Source organism: Primulina eburnea, chromosome 1 (genome assembly GCF_022965805.1).
Source record: "Primulina eburnea isolate SZY01 chromosome 1, ASM2296580v1, whole genome shotgun sequence".
Classification (NCBI taxonomy): domain Eukaryota; kingdom Viridiplantae; phylum Streptophyta; class Magnoliopsida; order Lamiales; family Gesneriaceae; genus Primulina; species Primulina eburnea.
In genome coordinates this window covers 36961062-36978407 of record NC_133101.1, presented here as the reverse complement: position 1 = coordinate 36978407, position 17346 = coordinate 36961062, and the positions used below count along the sequence as shown (strand labels likewise).

The window sequence follows — 17346 nt, the reverse complement described above, 5'->3', positions numbered from 1 at the left end:
TGAAAATTGTCATTAATAGTTGTTTATAATGACTTTTTGAAATGTCTCCATATGAGTTTTACAATGACATTTTTTATGTACATGATTTAAAGTTCTATTGTGACATAAAAAATGTCATATTTTATGAAATGCCAACGATTTTCAATATTTTCATGACATAATATTCAAGGATATAACAAATTAACATAAATACAAATACAAAATTTTAAAATAGAAATTAAATTGCATTGTCATTAATTTTTATTTTGCAATCATTAATGTATAAGACTGACAAATTTGTTATCTCGAAAAACATCTATATCACAACAAATGTACCAAATATATTTAGTTTATGAACTAACAAACAATCAAGTCTTCTAAAGCAAAACATAAGGAAACTTGTGACGCATCTTCATTATTCAATCATCTCATCTTAATCAAAATCAAATATTCTTATCACCTACAATAAAAATTCATATATTTGTATGAATGAAATAAAATTAAAGAAACACAAAATAAAGAGATTAAAATTTAATTCCAACTAGTGAATATCATACCAAATGATAAACTGGAAAATTATTAATATCCAAATGCACCTAGTAGAAATCTTCCTCATTAACTGTCAGCTGTAAATATAATTGATATTGGTTTAAAAAGATAATAACATGACGGACATAATAATAAATACTAGTTAATTGAAAAGTTGAATATCATACCAAATGACAAGGCCAAGCTATCATTCCTCCAAGTGCATCCCCAACCTTTTGTAAAAGATCATATGGCCTAATCAAACTCTCTTCCCGTTCTAGGAGCACTAGAACTTGTATTTCACACCAATTTGGTCCCAACGTCTATCTTCCTACTTCGGTATTTGGATCCATGCTACGAACCACTCTTTTTGCCACAATTTTCGTCGAATCAAATAGATTTTTTATTGAGACAGAACATCCAATCTACGTGAAAGTGCAAAAGAGAAAGTTTTGATAAAAACAATTACAAAGTACAATCATCAACAACCATTATGCTAATGAGTGTGTCAGCTAGCCAGAAAACAAAAAAGCATAAAGAAACATCATTCAAATTAGTTAACTCATGAAAACAAATATACATGTAATATATATTCTCAACCAAAATATACTATCTAAATCAATAAATGGCTAACTTGAGATAATTATAAGCTCACACAAAACATAGCTTACAAAAAAGCAAACTCCAACTCATCATGCCACATCAAATAATAAATAATATCAAGGTTATAAAATTCTATGATATCGTCTCAAATTGAGGCCTGATTCTAGCAGCTAAGAACACATATATGCACAACTTCAAGAATTTAACATAAGGCAGTCAAGAAGAGCATTGATCATGAAAGAAAAGTACTAATTTTACAATGACTTTGATTCTAGTTCTCGGAAATCAGAAATTACTTCCAGCATTAATATAAATATATCAGCTCGTGTAACATTCAGGCATAAACTAAATCGTAAATCATTCCAGCAGTAATGCAAATATATAATGCCCCTCACATGCCTCATTCTTAAACTTCCATACCTACTACTTTTCACTTTGTAAGACAAGTAAATCGTAATCCACATGTTGCAGTCCCGTAGTTTGCCTAATAGCTTAACACTCACGCAAAACACTTTCACGAGCAACATATCATCAGACATCACCCAACATCTACTGCGAGATTGATGAATGAGTAACGCCCTCAAGGAAACAGTTTCTGAGGTACACGATTGAGGTGATTAAAAAATTGATGCCAGTATGAAATGAAACAACGGAGCAACTAGATGATGAAATTAGAGCAAATTAAACTATCCAGAAAAGTTAAACAATATGGAACACAAATTAAACACATTCAAACTGTAATAAAGACCAGTTTCTTCCATACCATTTTTTACTCACTAATCTTTCAAAGAAAAATCCTATCAGACTATGTATTGAATAGGCGCGACTAGGTTAAGCCCAAATTTTTTTTAAATAGGCGCGCCATGCGTACTATATGATCTAACGTATATTCTTAAACCAAAAGGCCAATGCTGAATCAATAAAGTACTAATTTCTGAAGTAATAAAACTAGAAAAAAGACTTTACCCTTGGAGATAATGGACTACTAGAGGATGTTGTGTGTTGTATTTTGTTGTAATTTGAAACAAGGTTTTGGTTTGGTTGATTGCAAATCTTTGATTCTAACATTGCAATGTGTTGGCCTTGTTTTCTAATTTGCTCATCCATTTTTGCTACCTTTGTCTTTTGCTCCATCACTATTCGATTGCATGTACTACGGCTTGGAACTTCTCCCCATAAATCAGATGGGTTAACACCATCACCAAGCATAAGCACTCAGGCCTGATCTATCTGGTCCAATGATTTGAGCAAATACGTCATTTTGACCAATTTGATCATCCTCATCTTCAGGAAGTTGATTTTCTAGTTCTTTCATTGCAGCCTTCACTAAAAAATCAAAATCCATAATTTATTCATAATGATTATGAAAACAAATAACTTTGAAAGTAATCTAGTTGAAGTTTATAAAACAACTTACCAATTTTTCTGCCACAATGTTGCCTGAGGGACTTCCATTAACATGAGTGAAACAGGAATGAAATAATTCAACTCTTGATGGAGGTCGCCCTTTTTCTTTTTTCTAATATGTAATTGGTTAAAAGTTTTTAGATTCTAATGCATGTAGATTTATAAGATTAAAAGGATAAATTACCAATTTTTGTTGCACTTGAGCGAAAGATCTTCTTCCAATTGTCTGATTCATTATCTTTTGGTTCCGAGCAATCTTATTTTTTTCACTTCTCTCCTGATACATTAAATTCAACTTGGTACACAAGACAAATGTCTACATGAACATTTTTATAAACATATAAAATATTGTATACCTTTGATTTTTTTGAGTTCCACTGAGAAACTAGTTTCACATATTATTCTACAAAAGCTCTTTTATCTCTTTCTTCAAGAAGAACTTGCATTGGCAACTCAGGATCATAATACTTCTGTTTTAGTTCTGACTTCCAGTTTCTCAATTTTGTTGCTATTGAACAAAGCGTCCAACTTTTTGTTCCAGGAGGAAGGTCGTACTTTTCCTACAAAGGCATTTAGACAATTTACCATCATAGTAAAAAATTATTTAATTATAAAATTATTCAATAACATTTCAATTACCTTTATAACATCTAGCATTTTTTTCTTACTATCTAGGGGCATTTTATGCCAATCTTCCACGTCAATCGGACAAAATTTACCATTTCTTGCCAAAGTACCCAAAAAATTAGTAAATTTATTTCTTCTTGATCCAATAGGACGTCCCATATCATCACATCGAATCTTAATACGTGGCAGCGTGCTAGGTCTACCACAAATTTCTTTCATAAATGGAGGGCCTCTAGTTTTCTTCTCAGCGTCAAGAGATTCACTTTCGCTATCTACATCTAGATGCAAAAAAGAGAAATAAATTATTGAATAAATAAAGTGAAATGAGTTATTACATTTTTCGTATATGTTACCTTGATCAGATTCTTCGTCCATAAAATCATTTTCAACATGTGGGTTATTGTTGAATGTGATCCTAGAAGTCAAACCTGTATGTTTTTTATATGGATAAATAAAGGATGAAGTAAGTATTATAACAAGTTATATCCAAATGTAAAAAACTATAATTGCATGTCTTTCTATATCTTAATTTTTAGGATGTTACCTTGTAATTCAATGTCATTTTGATTTGAAGCTTCATCTATTTAGTTTCTTGATGCACCTTGTATGCTTTGACAATCTGCACAAGCGTTATTTCAACAAAATATATGCTAATTAAGTTTATAATTATAAATAAGATGCTACCACTTTCTTTTGAATTTCGAGTTGTGTGATTGTCAATCAAAATCAGTGGTTGAGTATTTGTCTCATCTTGAAGTTGAAAATGAGTTTTTCCAACATTTTTATTTTTAAGAGCCATTCCTATCAAAAGCAAGTTATATAAGATAAATAAAGCATTAATAAGCATTATACCGAATTATATCAAAATTTAATCTTTTGAAATAAAAATTACTTAAGTTTCATATATTTTTATATATCATACCTTGTACATCATTGTGTTGCTGCTTTGAAACTTTATCATTTTGGTTATTTAGCATAACTTGTATGTTTTGACATTTTGTACAAGTATAGACTCCACCAAAATATAAGCAAGTTAAGTTTTAGTTATAAGCAACAAAGTTCTAACATTTTTCGCTAGCTACCATGTTATTACCAAGTTCTCTTGCAAGACTGACTTGAACAAAGTATACAACATTCATACAAATGCAAAAGGTCAAATAAGAGTTATACACAAGCAACAAACAGATTGTTTTTGTGTAAAATGTGATGATACCTCTTTTTTTTGAATTTGGAGTTACATAATTGGCAGATATAATACGTGGTTGTGTATCTTCCTAATCTCGAAGTTGAAAACGAGATTTTCCAAAAACTTTACTCTTACGAGTCATTCCTATCAAAAGAAAAGGTTAAAAATTACAAATACTTTTATATAGAATAAATAAAACATGAAGTAAGCATTATACATATCCAAACTTAATCGTTTCAAATAAAAATTAATGCTATAAGTTTCATATCCTTTTATATTTAATACCTTGTAAATCATTGTGTTGGTGCTTTGAAACTCCATCCATTTGGTTATTCAACATACCTTGTATGTTTTGAACTTCTGCACAAGTTTTGATAACACCAAAATATAAGTAAGTTGAGTTTTTAATTATAAACAAGAAAATGCTAACCTTTTCCGCTATCATTCATGCTACCGAGTTCTCTTGCAAGAGCAACTTAACAAAGTACATAAAATTCAGACAAAATCAAAAGGTCCAATAAGAGTAATACAAAATCAGCAAACATATCCTTGATGTATAAAGTTACATGCTACCTTTTTTTGAACTTCGAGCTGCGTGATTGGCAATCATAATTCGAGATTGTGTATTTGCCTTATCTTGATGTTGAAAATGAGGTTTTCCAACAGTTTTACCCTCACGAGCCATTCCTATCAAGAGAAAGAGCCAGAACTTGAAGATAAAAAAAAGTTAGTTATATCCTTTGATATGATAAATAAAAGATCTAGAGTGAAAAATGAAAATAAAATACATAATGTTATTATTATTTTTCTATCACAAATCCACTCTACTAGTTTCACTTTATATCATATTAACTAAAGATAAAAAAATATATATGCAAGAAAAAATTTCATCATTAACTAATTCTCATCATGCATCAACATCAATTTCAACTCCTGCAACATCATCCGAACCCAAATGACTTCTTCATGTTCATCCTCGTCTTCAGGATTACAAATACAACTTTGAAGATATGTATCAACATCTGCCATAGGTTGCATTTTATACTTTGCTCGTGCATCGGTGGTGATAATTACATGCCAATTACAATCAACTGGATTTTCCACATAAAAAACTTGCATGGCTTGTGATGCTAATATATAAGGCTCGTTGTGACGCTTCACATTTGTAAAATTGGCCAACATAAAACCATCTTCATCCAGTTTTAGTCATTTGCCTTTGGAGACCCAATCACATTCAAATAAAACAACTTTTCGACCTCCCTCATAATCTAACTCAATCACATTTTGCAAAATCCCATAATAATCAGGTTCACTTGATACTGGATTCTGATCTCTTATACTCGAATAACTTGAAGTGGTAGCCCAAACAATTACACCACAATTCTAAGTTTTTCTCTGGCCTTCCACTTCTTTTGTATGAAACCTAAAACCATTGGAAATGAATTTTTCATACCGTATCCCTATGAAATTTGGGCCTCTGGCAAGTGATGTCAAATCATTTGATACTGGATCATCTTGTTAAGGATTTTTATTTTCAATTTATCACACAAAAAAAATTGATAAATTATGTATTAAAATCATAATATTTAACCTTAATGACAATTACAAAAGAAACTTACATGTTTCGAAAACCAAGAGGCAAAAGACTCACTATGCATACGTTCAATTTGGTGTGGTGGAAGACCGGAATGAGTAAGATTCAAAATCTGACAGTGTTCACTGCAAATTAAGAAAGATGATTTGATAAACATCGATGATTATATATTTAAACACAATGAAATATATAATCACATACTCTATATAAGATTGTATGTGATGACAGTTGAGTAACACATATTGATGTGCCTTCTTTAATGTCTCTTCATCAAACTTAGTTACAATGGGCTTTCCAAGTGCATAACCAGAGGCCGTAAACATGTCCAATGCGAATGTTGAGCCGATAGTAGTCTCATCATTTCTTGTTGATTGATTGAATTTTGTCTCTACATAATCAGCTAAATAAAAAGAACAAAATGTCAAACATTCCTCAGCCAAATACCCCTCAGCAATGGATCCTTCTGGCCTACTTCTATTTCGAACATATAACTTCAATGTCCCCAAGTACCTTATACCAAAAACATAAATTTTGTATTATTTAGTGAAAATAATAATTTAAATAAAATAATATCAATAATATTTGTTTTTACCTTTCTATTGGATACATCCAACGATAGTAAACTGGTCCAACAAGTTGTACTTTAGTAGTCAAATGTACAGTCAAATGAATCATTATGTCAAAAAATAAGGGAGGAAAAATCTTCTCCAATTGACAGAGGATCACCACAATATCTTTCCTTAGACGAACCACATTAGTAGGAGAAATTACTTTACAACATAGCTCTCTGAAATACCTACTCAATCTAATCAAAGGAGTCCGGACTGATTTAGACAAAGTTCTACGTAGTGCCACCGGCAACAACTGCTGCATCAAAATATGGTTGTCATGGATTTTTAGACCAATTAATTTGCCGGTTTCATTTGAACACACCGTGAAATGTTAGAAGCATAGCCATCTGGAACTTTAACTTTTTTCAAAACCTTGCAAAATGTGCCCTTCTCATTTTTGCCCATTGAATAACATGTTGGAGGCAGATAAACTCTACTTGGTCCTTTCTCAATAGGATGAAGTGCTGATCTTATTCCAATTTCTTGCAAATCAAGACGTGATTTAATATTATCTTTTGTTTTTCCTTCCATATTCAGCAGTGTCCCACAAATTGATTCGCACACATTCTTCTCAATATGCATAAAATCAAGATTGTGGCGTACCACATTATCTTTCCAATATGGTAAATCGAAGAAAATACTCAACTTTTTCCAATTGAATGGTAGTTCTGGATTATCATCAACTGTTTTTACAAATTTCAAATTAAAATTTTTCGACTCGTTGATCACTGTGTCTCCCGAAAGTATGGGTGATGGTCTTCCATACTCTTCTGTGCCATCAAAATTTTGAGCATCTTTGCAAAACTCATGATCACCGTTCAAAAATTTGCGGTGTCCCATATAACAATATTTTCTGCTATTTTTTTTAACCAGCATGAATGTGTAAATTTGTGGCACACTGGGCATGCAAATTTACCTTTGTTGCTCCACCCAGATAGGGTTGCATATCCAGGAAAATCACTTATAGCCCATAATAATGCGGCATTCAATTGAAAATTCTGCTTGGTTGATGCATCATATGTCTGCACTCCTACCTCCCACAAATCCTTCAAATCTGCAACAAGGGGCTGCAAGTAGATGTCGATGTTATTTCCAGGAGCAGATGGACCAGGTATTAGCAATGATAACATAAAGTATGGTTGTTTCATACACATCCATGGTGGAAGATTATAAGGCACTAAAATGACTGGCCACGTACTATGTGCCACACTCATATCTTTGAATGGATTAAATCCATGTGAAGCTAATCCTAGCCTTATGTTTCGGGGATCCTTTACGAATTTAGGGTGGTTATGGTCAAACGTTTGCCAAGCTGGGGAATCAGCTGGGTGTCGCATGTAACCGTATTTCATGCGAGATTCAGAATGCCATCTCATATGGACTGCTGTTTTGCAGGACATGAAAAAACGTTGTAACCTAGGCTTTATTGGAAAATACCATAAAACCTTACGTGCAACTTTCCTCTTGTCACCAATAGGATCATTTTCAGATGTTTCCCATCTAGGCTCGTTGCATGTTTTGCATCGAACTTTTTCTTCGTCCAACCGCCAGTATAAAGTGCAATCATTAGGACAAGCATCGATCTTTTCATAACCAAGTCCTAATTGCTTCATCAATATCTTTGCTTCATAGTATGACTTTGGTAAATCTTTCATGGCATTTGGAAATGCTTCTCTCAACAAATCCAAAAGCATATTGAAGATTTTATTGGTAATTTTTCCAAGACATTTTAAGTGAAGCAAGCGAATGATGAATGAAAGTTTTGAGAATTTCTTGCATCCGGGATATAACTCTTTTTGTAAATCATCAATTAGTTTATAGAATTTCTCGGCCTCTCCGATTGGAATCTCTTTATCCTTTTCAAATACTACTGTATTGATTGTATCACCATCGTTTTGTGGGACCCCAAAAGCATCGTTAACTAATCCCTCCATATCATCTACATCATCACGAGATGGAACAGAACTAGATATTGAAGATACACTACATGCTATCTCTCCATGAGCCACCCAGTGAGTATAACCTTTGATAAATCCATCAACCGTCAAATGATCATAAGCATCCTTTCTTGAAACACATATGCCAATCTTACATTTTGCACAAGGACACGCAATCATTCCATTTATGTTTGCATTAGAAAATGCAAAATCTAAGAAACTCTCAAGTCCTTTCCTGTATTCCTTGGCTTGTCTCGGCAAAAAAATCCAACTTTTATCCATCACAATTCTGGTAAAAAGATATACTTAAACTAGTCCAGCAAACAAATATATAATTTGTGTATGTGGGGAGTAAAATATCGAACAAGATATATACAATTAGTGTATCAAAACACAACAATAATTTAATAACAAAAAAAATATGTGAACAAAAGTAAACTAGAGTGAAACCCAAAAATCCCTTATAGATAGTTATATTTTTTTTATAAATTAATTTCATATACTTTTATTATTTCCAATCATTTTAAAGAAAATAAGTTAGCTTTGAGATCACCACTTTTAACGGCGATATCCTAAACCCAGATAAAGAATGTAGCAGTCTATATATATGTTCCATATGCATCAAACACTGACATAGCATCATATGATTAGTTGCACTTCTAGAAAATGTGACCTAGCAAGAAATTATCACTCTATAACGGTAGTAAAAGCCCTTTTCTGGATGATTTTCAGAAATAGAAGTGACACTCAAAAAACATTTCAAATCTTGAATCTCAAACAATTAATCATTTAACTTCATAACTAAATAAAAACATATTGATTTTCAAAAAAAAAAAAAACTGAATATCGAGAACATAGATACTAAATCTTGAATTTGCCATAAAAAAGTTGAAATTCAAATTCAATTATGAACACATCCAACAAAACTATAGAGGGAAGCATTACATAAATGGTCATATGCTATATAACTTTTGCGATCGAGAAATGCACAAGCATAAGCCTCCCTGCTGAACAGTTCAATAAACTTCTCCTGCAATCGATGAGCACCATGGGCCATAAACAGTAGGTTTAAAGAGTTCAAAATCAAATCTAAATTGAAGTTTTAAGGCCTTCTAAAATTGCAAATTATTACCAGATGATCAACAATTACTATAAATGATTATTGCCAACCAAAAATTATAATCAGAAGCAAGCTATTAAGTATCATCATAAGTGTTCCATCAGGTCTAAGCAAAGAACTCAAATACATAGAGTAACTGTACCCAAAATAAGTAGATAAATTTCAAGCACGATAAGATGAAGAATTTTAACTGAAAATAGCAATGAAAAACAATATAATCCAGACATTTCTGCATTTTTCCAACTTTACTTGGGGAACCGTGTTCATCATACTGTACCCCAAGATTCGATACAAGCATACATTTTAAAATAATCCTTTTCAAGCTTCTATATATTTTGTCCATATTGATCGCATTTCCAGGGAAAAATTCAACATTTCCAAATATCTTAAACCAATCAAGCCATATCATAAACCAATCAAGCGAATATTTAGAGACAAAGAAGAACCAAGAACAATATTTATGTTATGAATCAACTTTGTAATCACAAAAATTGTGACTCAAAATCAAACACTCCTCTATTCTCAATAAATCAATGAAGCGAATCAAATGAATCGAACTCCTCTTCTCTATGAATCAAAAACTCTTATAAAAAAACCGTGACCAAAATCTCTTCCAAAACAAGGGATTCGGAACTTACCGGAGATGAGCGGCTGGACAAATTTGAAAATGAGAAGCGGCTGGACAAATCTCAAACCGTGACACTAGAAAAAAAATAAGAAGGAAGGATTAGCGGCTGAACGAGGGAAAAGAGAAGTGCGCGAGAGATTTGGGAGAAAGAGCGCGAGAGAGATTTGGCACACTGTATAAATTAGTCCATCGTTCTTTCCTTTTTTTCCTTTTAATTAAATTAATTTTTTTTTTGTTTTTTAATGAGAGTGAGAGTGAGAGTGAGAGATTAAAAAATTGGAAATGAGTGGGAAAAATAAGAACTTTTAGTGGCATTCATTAAAAACGTCATTATAACATATCTAATTTAATATTTTTTTTATAAAAAATTTTATGTGTAATCAATGTCATGATATGTATGTAATAACGACATTATTTTAAAAATGTCACTAAGAAAATGTCAGTATAGCCATTTTTCCTTGTAGTGTGTATTTGTTTGACAGCAACTTTGTGCTTCGGTTTGGAGGCTCGTTTGAGTTCTTGGTTGGCTTTTAGCCTATGGCCTTGCACTGGACAGTACCTCATCAAGTTAGGAATGTCGTGTTTTTGGCCGTTTGTGATTCACTTAAGTTTAAAGGTTGTACGAGATTTTATGGTGCGATGTGCCAAAATGACTCTCGAAAGAGCGTTTCTTATTTTTGGCCTCCATTCACCAAATTTCGAATTGTAAAATTTTGGGAGCATTATTTCATCATTTTAGGTGTATTTTAATCATGACTAAATGATGGTTCAGTGTTGGTTCGAGTTGGCACGGAGTCATGATTAAATACGAAGGCATTGGGCGTAATTGTCTCGTTTTTGGATTCAATTACAAAGTTTTGGTCAAGTTAAAATCATTTGCATATTTTTCATGTAAGATTTAGGTCGCAGCGAGCCTGGGGACGATCCAACCCATTCGGTAAAATTAATGCGGGATATTTAATTATGTTACGTGCAAAAATATAAAATATTCATTTTTGAGATTTATGCGATATTGCTTGTGGCCACTTCATTATCATGGGATTATTACTTCACCCGGTGGTCACTTACTGGTTCAGATCAGTTCATTTATTGGTACGGATATCCAGTCCAAGGGCTGTGATGATCTCTACCACCCAGTATACTGTGGTTTAGTCTGATCAGGCGATCCAGTTCAGTTCAGTTAAGGGGTCACTTGCGTAGAACATATTCTCAACATAAACTTATGACATGTTATTTTATGACAGAGCTCGATTGAGCAAACAGTTCACTTATGATTTTCAGTCAGTTATGCACGAACTATAATTACTCATGACACGATATTTTACGTTACGCCAGACTCATGATATTTTGACCATGCATGCAATTTTATTATTATTACTTGTTATTTATGATATATGCATGCTGAGTCTTTAGACTCACTAGACTTGATTGTTGTAGGTACTGATGAGATCGGGATCGAGGGCGGGGACCAGTGAGCCATCTTGGGTCGGCAGTAGTGGAACCCGAGGACCTCATTTTCAGCATTTACCATTTTTATGCCCAAACATTTTATCTTTGTTGGATTATTTTAATTTGTTATTTTGCAAACAATAATTTCTTCCGCTGTGATATTTTGAACATTAAACTCTATTTATCAGTTTATTTTACGAATGAGGCAAATTACTTGTTTTAAAAGAAAATTTTAAATTTTTCCGCAAATTTTCAAGTACGAATTTCGGGCCTCTACATTCACACTCAAGAGCAGGCTTTTGCTAAGCCTCTTTCAAACAGGTTAGGCATGGTTCCTGAACTTTTGCAGATACAACCTGTTGAGGAAAGGACCACAGCTCCCGTAAACGCAAAGGTCTCAAGTACTCCTGCACTACCAGAACTGCCTACTCGATCATCGTCTTGGATCTCTGTTCAAGAGCTGGCCTCGGTGGATGAGTTCATTCAGTCCAATGTTCCTACTGCTGCTCCACCACAATCAAATCAGGATGTGTTCTCCTCAGAACCTTCACACGAATCCCAACCCATGGAAGCTTTAGATGATCATCCATTACCAAATCTTGAGAAATTTTCTGCTTAACATCAAGCAAAAATGACAGCTCTCCTGCATAGGTTTTAATGCCCGGAAATTTAATCCTAGTAATCGGTAATTATGGATTTATAATTTGATATGATTACGAAGGATTAATCGGGACACGAAATAAAATTATATTTGAAGGGTGAAATTGTTGGACAGAACTTTCGGCGCCCGAGCGGTAGAAAACAACCGCCCGAGCGCCAATGTTTCTGTAATTCTCGTCGTGGGCAGAAGGTTCGGCGCCCGGGCGGTAGAGTTTGACCGCCCGAGCGCCAAGGGTGCATTTGGAAATACCGGGACAGAAAACGCCGCGCCCGAGCGGTAGTTTATCACCGCTCGAGCGCGAGCCATGCAGAAAGAAAAATTGACATTTGGCTTGTTGTACGCCGTGAGTATATATATATATATACAAAACGAATTTATCCTTCAGAATCGAAAAGAAATAGAGAAAAGGTTTCTGTGAAGTTGTTGAAAATCCTTACGCCTTTTCTGAGAAATCCGTCCGTCTGAATTGTAATCCGACTTCGGTACTGTAATCCTATCGACGTAGGCTACACTTTGACGTAAGTTTTACTACGTTTTGACATGATTTGAAATTATGCTATTGTCAGAATTGAATAGAATTCATATAAGATGTTCTTGACATGTTAGACATCATAGAATCGAAGTCAGATTTAGAAACGGACTAATTATGGAATTGTTGTGAATTTTTTTAGGGTATATTGAGTTATACCGGACAGATTTGAATTGTGATTGGATTACAGATTATACTGGATATGGGTTATGGATTGTAACTATTATCTGGTGATGTTGTATTGACGGGGATACTGAAATTGTACCATTATACCGTTGATTTTGAATTAGATCCAGATTGATCAGATTGTTATTGATTTGAACGGTATCTTGACATGAGATTGTTGGTATTGTCAGTACCAGACAGACTGTGAGTTCAGGACTTCGACTGAGCCAGAAACCGACGAAGAAAAGGTATAAGTCAATGTGGTATTGGGAGATGGACTTGAGTCGGTATGGACTTGGGTTTCCCTAAATCACATACTTTACTTTAGTGCATTGATATTTGCATTGATTTGATTAATATACTTGTTCTCTTGATATCTAGACAACAGGTATTGGTCGAACTGTCTTGTGACACACCGTGCCGGATAGTGGTGGTATCGCCACAGCACATTGCACGATGTCACAAGATAGGATGCTAGCGATAGAGCTACAGTCCTTGACGGTTAGGTCAGGACACTGGATGTTTGGTTATATCGAGTAATGGAATCTATTACGGAATTCGATATAGGAACACCATATTTGGTTATATCGAGTAAAGGGTATTGGAATTCTTCTATTACGGAAGAAGATGAACCGTGGGTGAGCAAGGGTATACGCGAGTGACTTGTTCTGGTTCAGTGCTTCACTGCGTGGGGTTAGGGGCTGGGCTAGGCTTCGGTTGGGTCTGGGCGTGGTCCAGGGAAGGTTAGGGTCGTTTGGGCTCGGTGGGGGCTTGGTTGGAAGAGTCCTAGTTGGGTTAGGTGTCCTAGACATACAAGGAAGCACCCACACAACACAACAGATTTTTGGGTCAACTTCAGTAGGCTTTGTGAGCGGGTTAGGATCATGTGTTCGGGCTGGGCTTGCACAGTAGGGTCCCTAGATGGGTTGGCTAGGTTTTGGTTCAAGGGGGCTCGGGCGTGGCTCGGGTAAATTAAGAGATGGCTCGGTGTATTCGTCGAAGGGTCAAAAACGAGATTAATTAAGCCAAAATTGATTCCATGGGTCCACGGGGGTGGCTCATGACTTGGAAGGGTAGAATAAATACTAAAAATGTTATGTTTAAAATTTGGGATCAAAATAACGAGTTTTTGGATTTATTCAGAATTTAATCGCCGCACGAAACGCTAATTGACGAGTTAATTGAAACGCCTAGTTTTAAGCTTCATAAAATTATGAAAAATTAGGTTTAAGCTTAAATAATTATTATAAGTCTAAGTTTTTAATTTGGGAATTTTATATTAAGGTTTGTTTTATTCGGGATTAAAACGCATTAATACGTCACATTTAAAGAATAAATTAAAAGTCATCGATTAAGCTAAATAAAATTATGAGAAAATTCTTGTAAGCTTAAATAATTATTTGGGACATGTTAGGGTCAATGAAATTAAGAAAATGTCAAAAACGAGAAATTTTACGTCCAGGGGTAAAACGATCATTTTACACCTAAAAATTAGTAAACGTCGTGGCAGTGCCCTATTTGCTGTTTTATATGCTAATATGATTATTTGGAATGTTTATGAATTTTTATATGTTCAAATGTTATTTTAAATGTTCATGGATATGTATATGTTAAAATGTTATTTTTAAAACGTTTATGGATTTTATGGTTTAATTAAGGACATTTAAAAGACATGATGCATGTTTGGTTTAAAAGAAAAACGTTATATGCATGTTTAAATTTTATTAAGTGATGAGAATATGAAACGTTGAAGGAAGTGAAGTAATTGTGACTAATACGATGATATGTTGGAAATTTCGTGAGGGTTATGGTCCCAGTGGGAGCCCGACGATCGTGTTTCCTTGGATACGGACATGTAGATGTATACGATAATATGTTAATACGTAAGGCCAAGGCCCAGTTGACCGGTGAGAGTGTTGCTGGTGTCCCCGCCGCCCAGTACTGTGGTTACATGTAGATGGATCCATCGCCCAACACGTAGACGTAGACGTAGATGAACACGAAAGTCACAATTAACGATCTGAATTCAACGAAAGGAAAAAAGAAAACGTATATGTTGATGATGATATGTATATGAACATGTGGATGATGACATGGATATGTTTATGAAAATGTTTATGAAAAAGAAATATGAAAACGTTTTTATTTAAAAGTTTTATGCATTATGAAAATGTTTACGAAAATGTTATGTTTATGTTTATGCATCTTCATGAAAACGATATTTTAAGTATAAGTATTTTTCACTATTATATGTTAACTGTATTACGTATTACTCGTTATCAAGAACATGACGTGTTGAGTCTTTAGACTCACTAGGTGTGTATGATGCAGGTGATATAAATAACTATGATATTGGAGGTCTTGACGAGTGACTTGCTGGACTGTCGGTGCACATAACCCGAGGACCAGCGCTTCTATTTCCGCATTTAACTTTACGATTTTAAGTTAAAGATTTTTACGACATTTTATTTTATGCTTTTTGAGAGATTTTGAGAGGTTTAGTATGGGCTACACTTTTCAACATTTATTGCTTTTTAGGTTTGGTAAAACATGTGACGATTTCATTTTTATGACTATTTCACTTGATTTTTTTTAAATGCTAGTTGGATGATGTTTTATTTTAAAGGGTAAAATATTTTATAAAAGAAAAAAATATTTTCTTGTGTAGCATGTTGGCCGAAATTTAATAAAAAAAAATTTAGTACTTTTAAAGAAATAAAAAGGGCAGATGTTTCACGAGGTAGGAGACCAAGTGTTCTTGAAGATTTCTCCTTTCAGAGGTGTTGTCAGATTCGGCAAGAAAGGGAAACTGTCTCCACGATATGTTGGTCCTTATGAAATTCTCGAAAAGATAGGAGATCGTGCCTATCGACTTGCTTTGCCGCCTTCATTGTCAGGAATACATGATGTGTTTCATGTATCGATGCTGCGGAAATATCTCCCTGATGATTCACATGTGATTCAACCAGACGAGACTGAGCTGGATGAGACATTGAGTTATGTCCAGAAACCGATCCGGATTATCGATCGTAAAGAAAAACAGCTCAGAACGAAAATGACTCCGTTGGTGAAAGTTCAATGGACTCGTCATGGTGTTGAAGAAGCTACGTGGGAGACTGAATCTGATATGAGACAGGAATTCCCAGCATTATTTCACTAATGTAAATTTGGAATACATTGCTGTATATACTCCTTGTTGATATGAGAGATTGCTTGTGATTTCGAGGACGAAATCATATCTTAGGGGGGGATGAATGTAATGCCCGGAAATTTAATCCTAGTAATCGGTAATTATGGATTTATAATTTGATATGATTACGAAAGGATTAATTGGGACACGAAATAAAATTATATTTGAAGGGTGAAATTGTTGGACAGAACTTTCGGCGCCCGAGCGTTAGAAAACAACCGCCCGAGCGCCAATGTTTCTATAATTCTCGTCGCGGGCAGAAGGTTCGGCGCCCGGGCGGTAGAGTTTGACCGCCCGAGCGCCAAGGGTGCATTTGGAAATACCGGGACAGAAAACGCCGCGCCCGAGCGGTAGTTTATCACCGCTCGAGCGCGAGCCATGCAGAAAGAAAAATTGACATTTGGCTTGTTGTACGCCGTGAGTATATATATATATATATATACAAAACGAATTTATCCTTCAGAATCGAAAAGAAATAGAGAAAAGGTTTCTGTGAAGTTGTTGAAAATCCTTACGCCTTTTCTGAGAAATCCGTCCGTCTGAATTGTAATCCGACTTCGGTACTGTAATCCTATCGACGTAGGCTACACTTTGACGTAAGTTTTACTACGTTTTGACATGATTTGAAATTATGCTATTGTCAGAATTGAATAGAATTCATATAAGATGTTCTTGACATGTTAGACATCATAGAATCGAAGTCAGATTTAGAAACGGACTAATTATGGAATTGTTGTGAATTTTTTTAGGGTATATTGAGTTATACCGGACAGATTTGAATTGTGATTGGATTACAGATTATACTGGATATGGGTTATGGATTGTAACTATTATCTGGTGATGTTGTATTGACGGGGATACTGAAATTGTACCATTATACCGTTGATTTTGAATTAGATCCAGATTGATCAGATTGTTATTGATTTGAACGGTATCTTGACATGAGATTGTTGGTATTGTCAGTACCAGACAGACTGTGAGTTCAGGACTTCGACTGAGCCAGAAACCGACGAAGAAAAGGTATAAGTCAATGTGGTATTGGGAGATGGACTTGAGTCGGTATGGACTTGGGTTTCCCTAAATCACATACTTTACTTTAGTGCATTGATATTTGCATTGATTTGATTAATAT

General features: G+C 34.3%; 1 protein-coding gene across 18 annotated transcripts; it reads right to left on the bottom strand.

Annotated features, from left to right (window-relative positions):
* Positions 1 to 265: 265 nt before the first annotated feature.
* Positions 266 to 10391, bottom strand: LOC140829782 (uncharacterized). Of its 18 annotated transcripts, none has more exons than XM_073193121.1 (11): positions 10231 to 10391; positions 9418 to 9502; positions 4904 to 5039; positions 4761 to 4805; positions 4616 to 4690; positions 3829 to 3945; positions 3689 to 3763; positions 3498 to 3572; positions 3157 to 3422; positions 2874 to 3077; positions 2702 to 2794 (listed from the first exon to the last, which is right to left on the bottom strand). In XM_073193121.1, the coding sequence occupies exons 2-7, from the start codon at positions 9427 to 9429 to the stop codon at positions 3729 to 3731; spliced, it is 420 nt and encodes a 139-aa protein (XP_073049222.1). In that variant the 5' UTR covers positions 9430 to 9502; positions 10231 to 10391; the 3' UTR covers positions 2702 to 2794; positions 2874 to 3077; positions 3157 to 3422; positions 3498 to 3572; positions 3689 to 3728. The 18 variants fall into 18 exon arrangements, with proteins under 18 accessions (XP_073049227.1, XP_073049271.1, XP_073049249.1 ...); XM_073193134.1 differs by having other exon boundaries at positions 4904 to 5017; XM_073193075.1 differs by having other exon boundaries at positions 4761 to 4792; positions 4904 to 5017.
* Positions 10392 to 17346: the final 6955 nt, after the last annotated feature.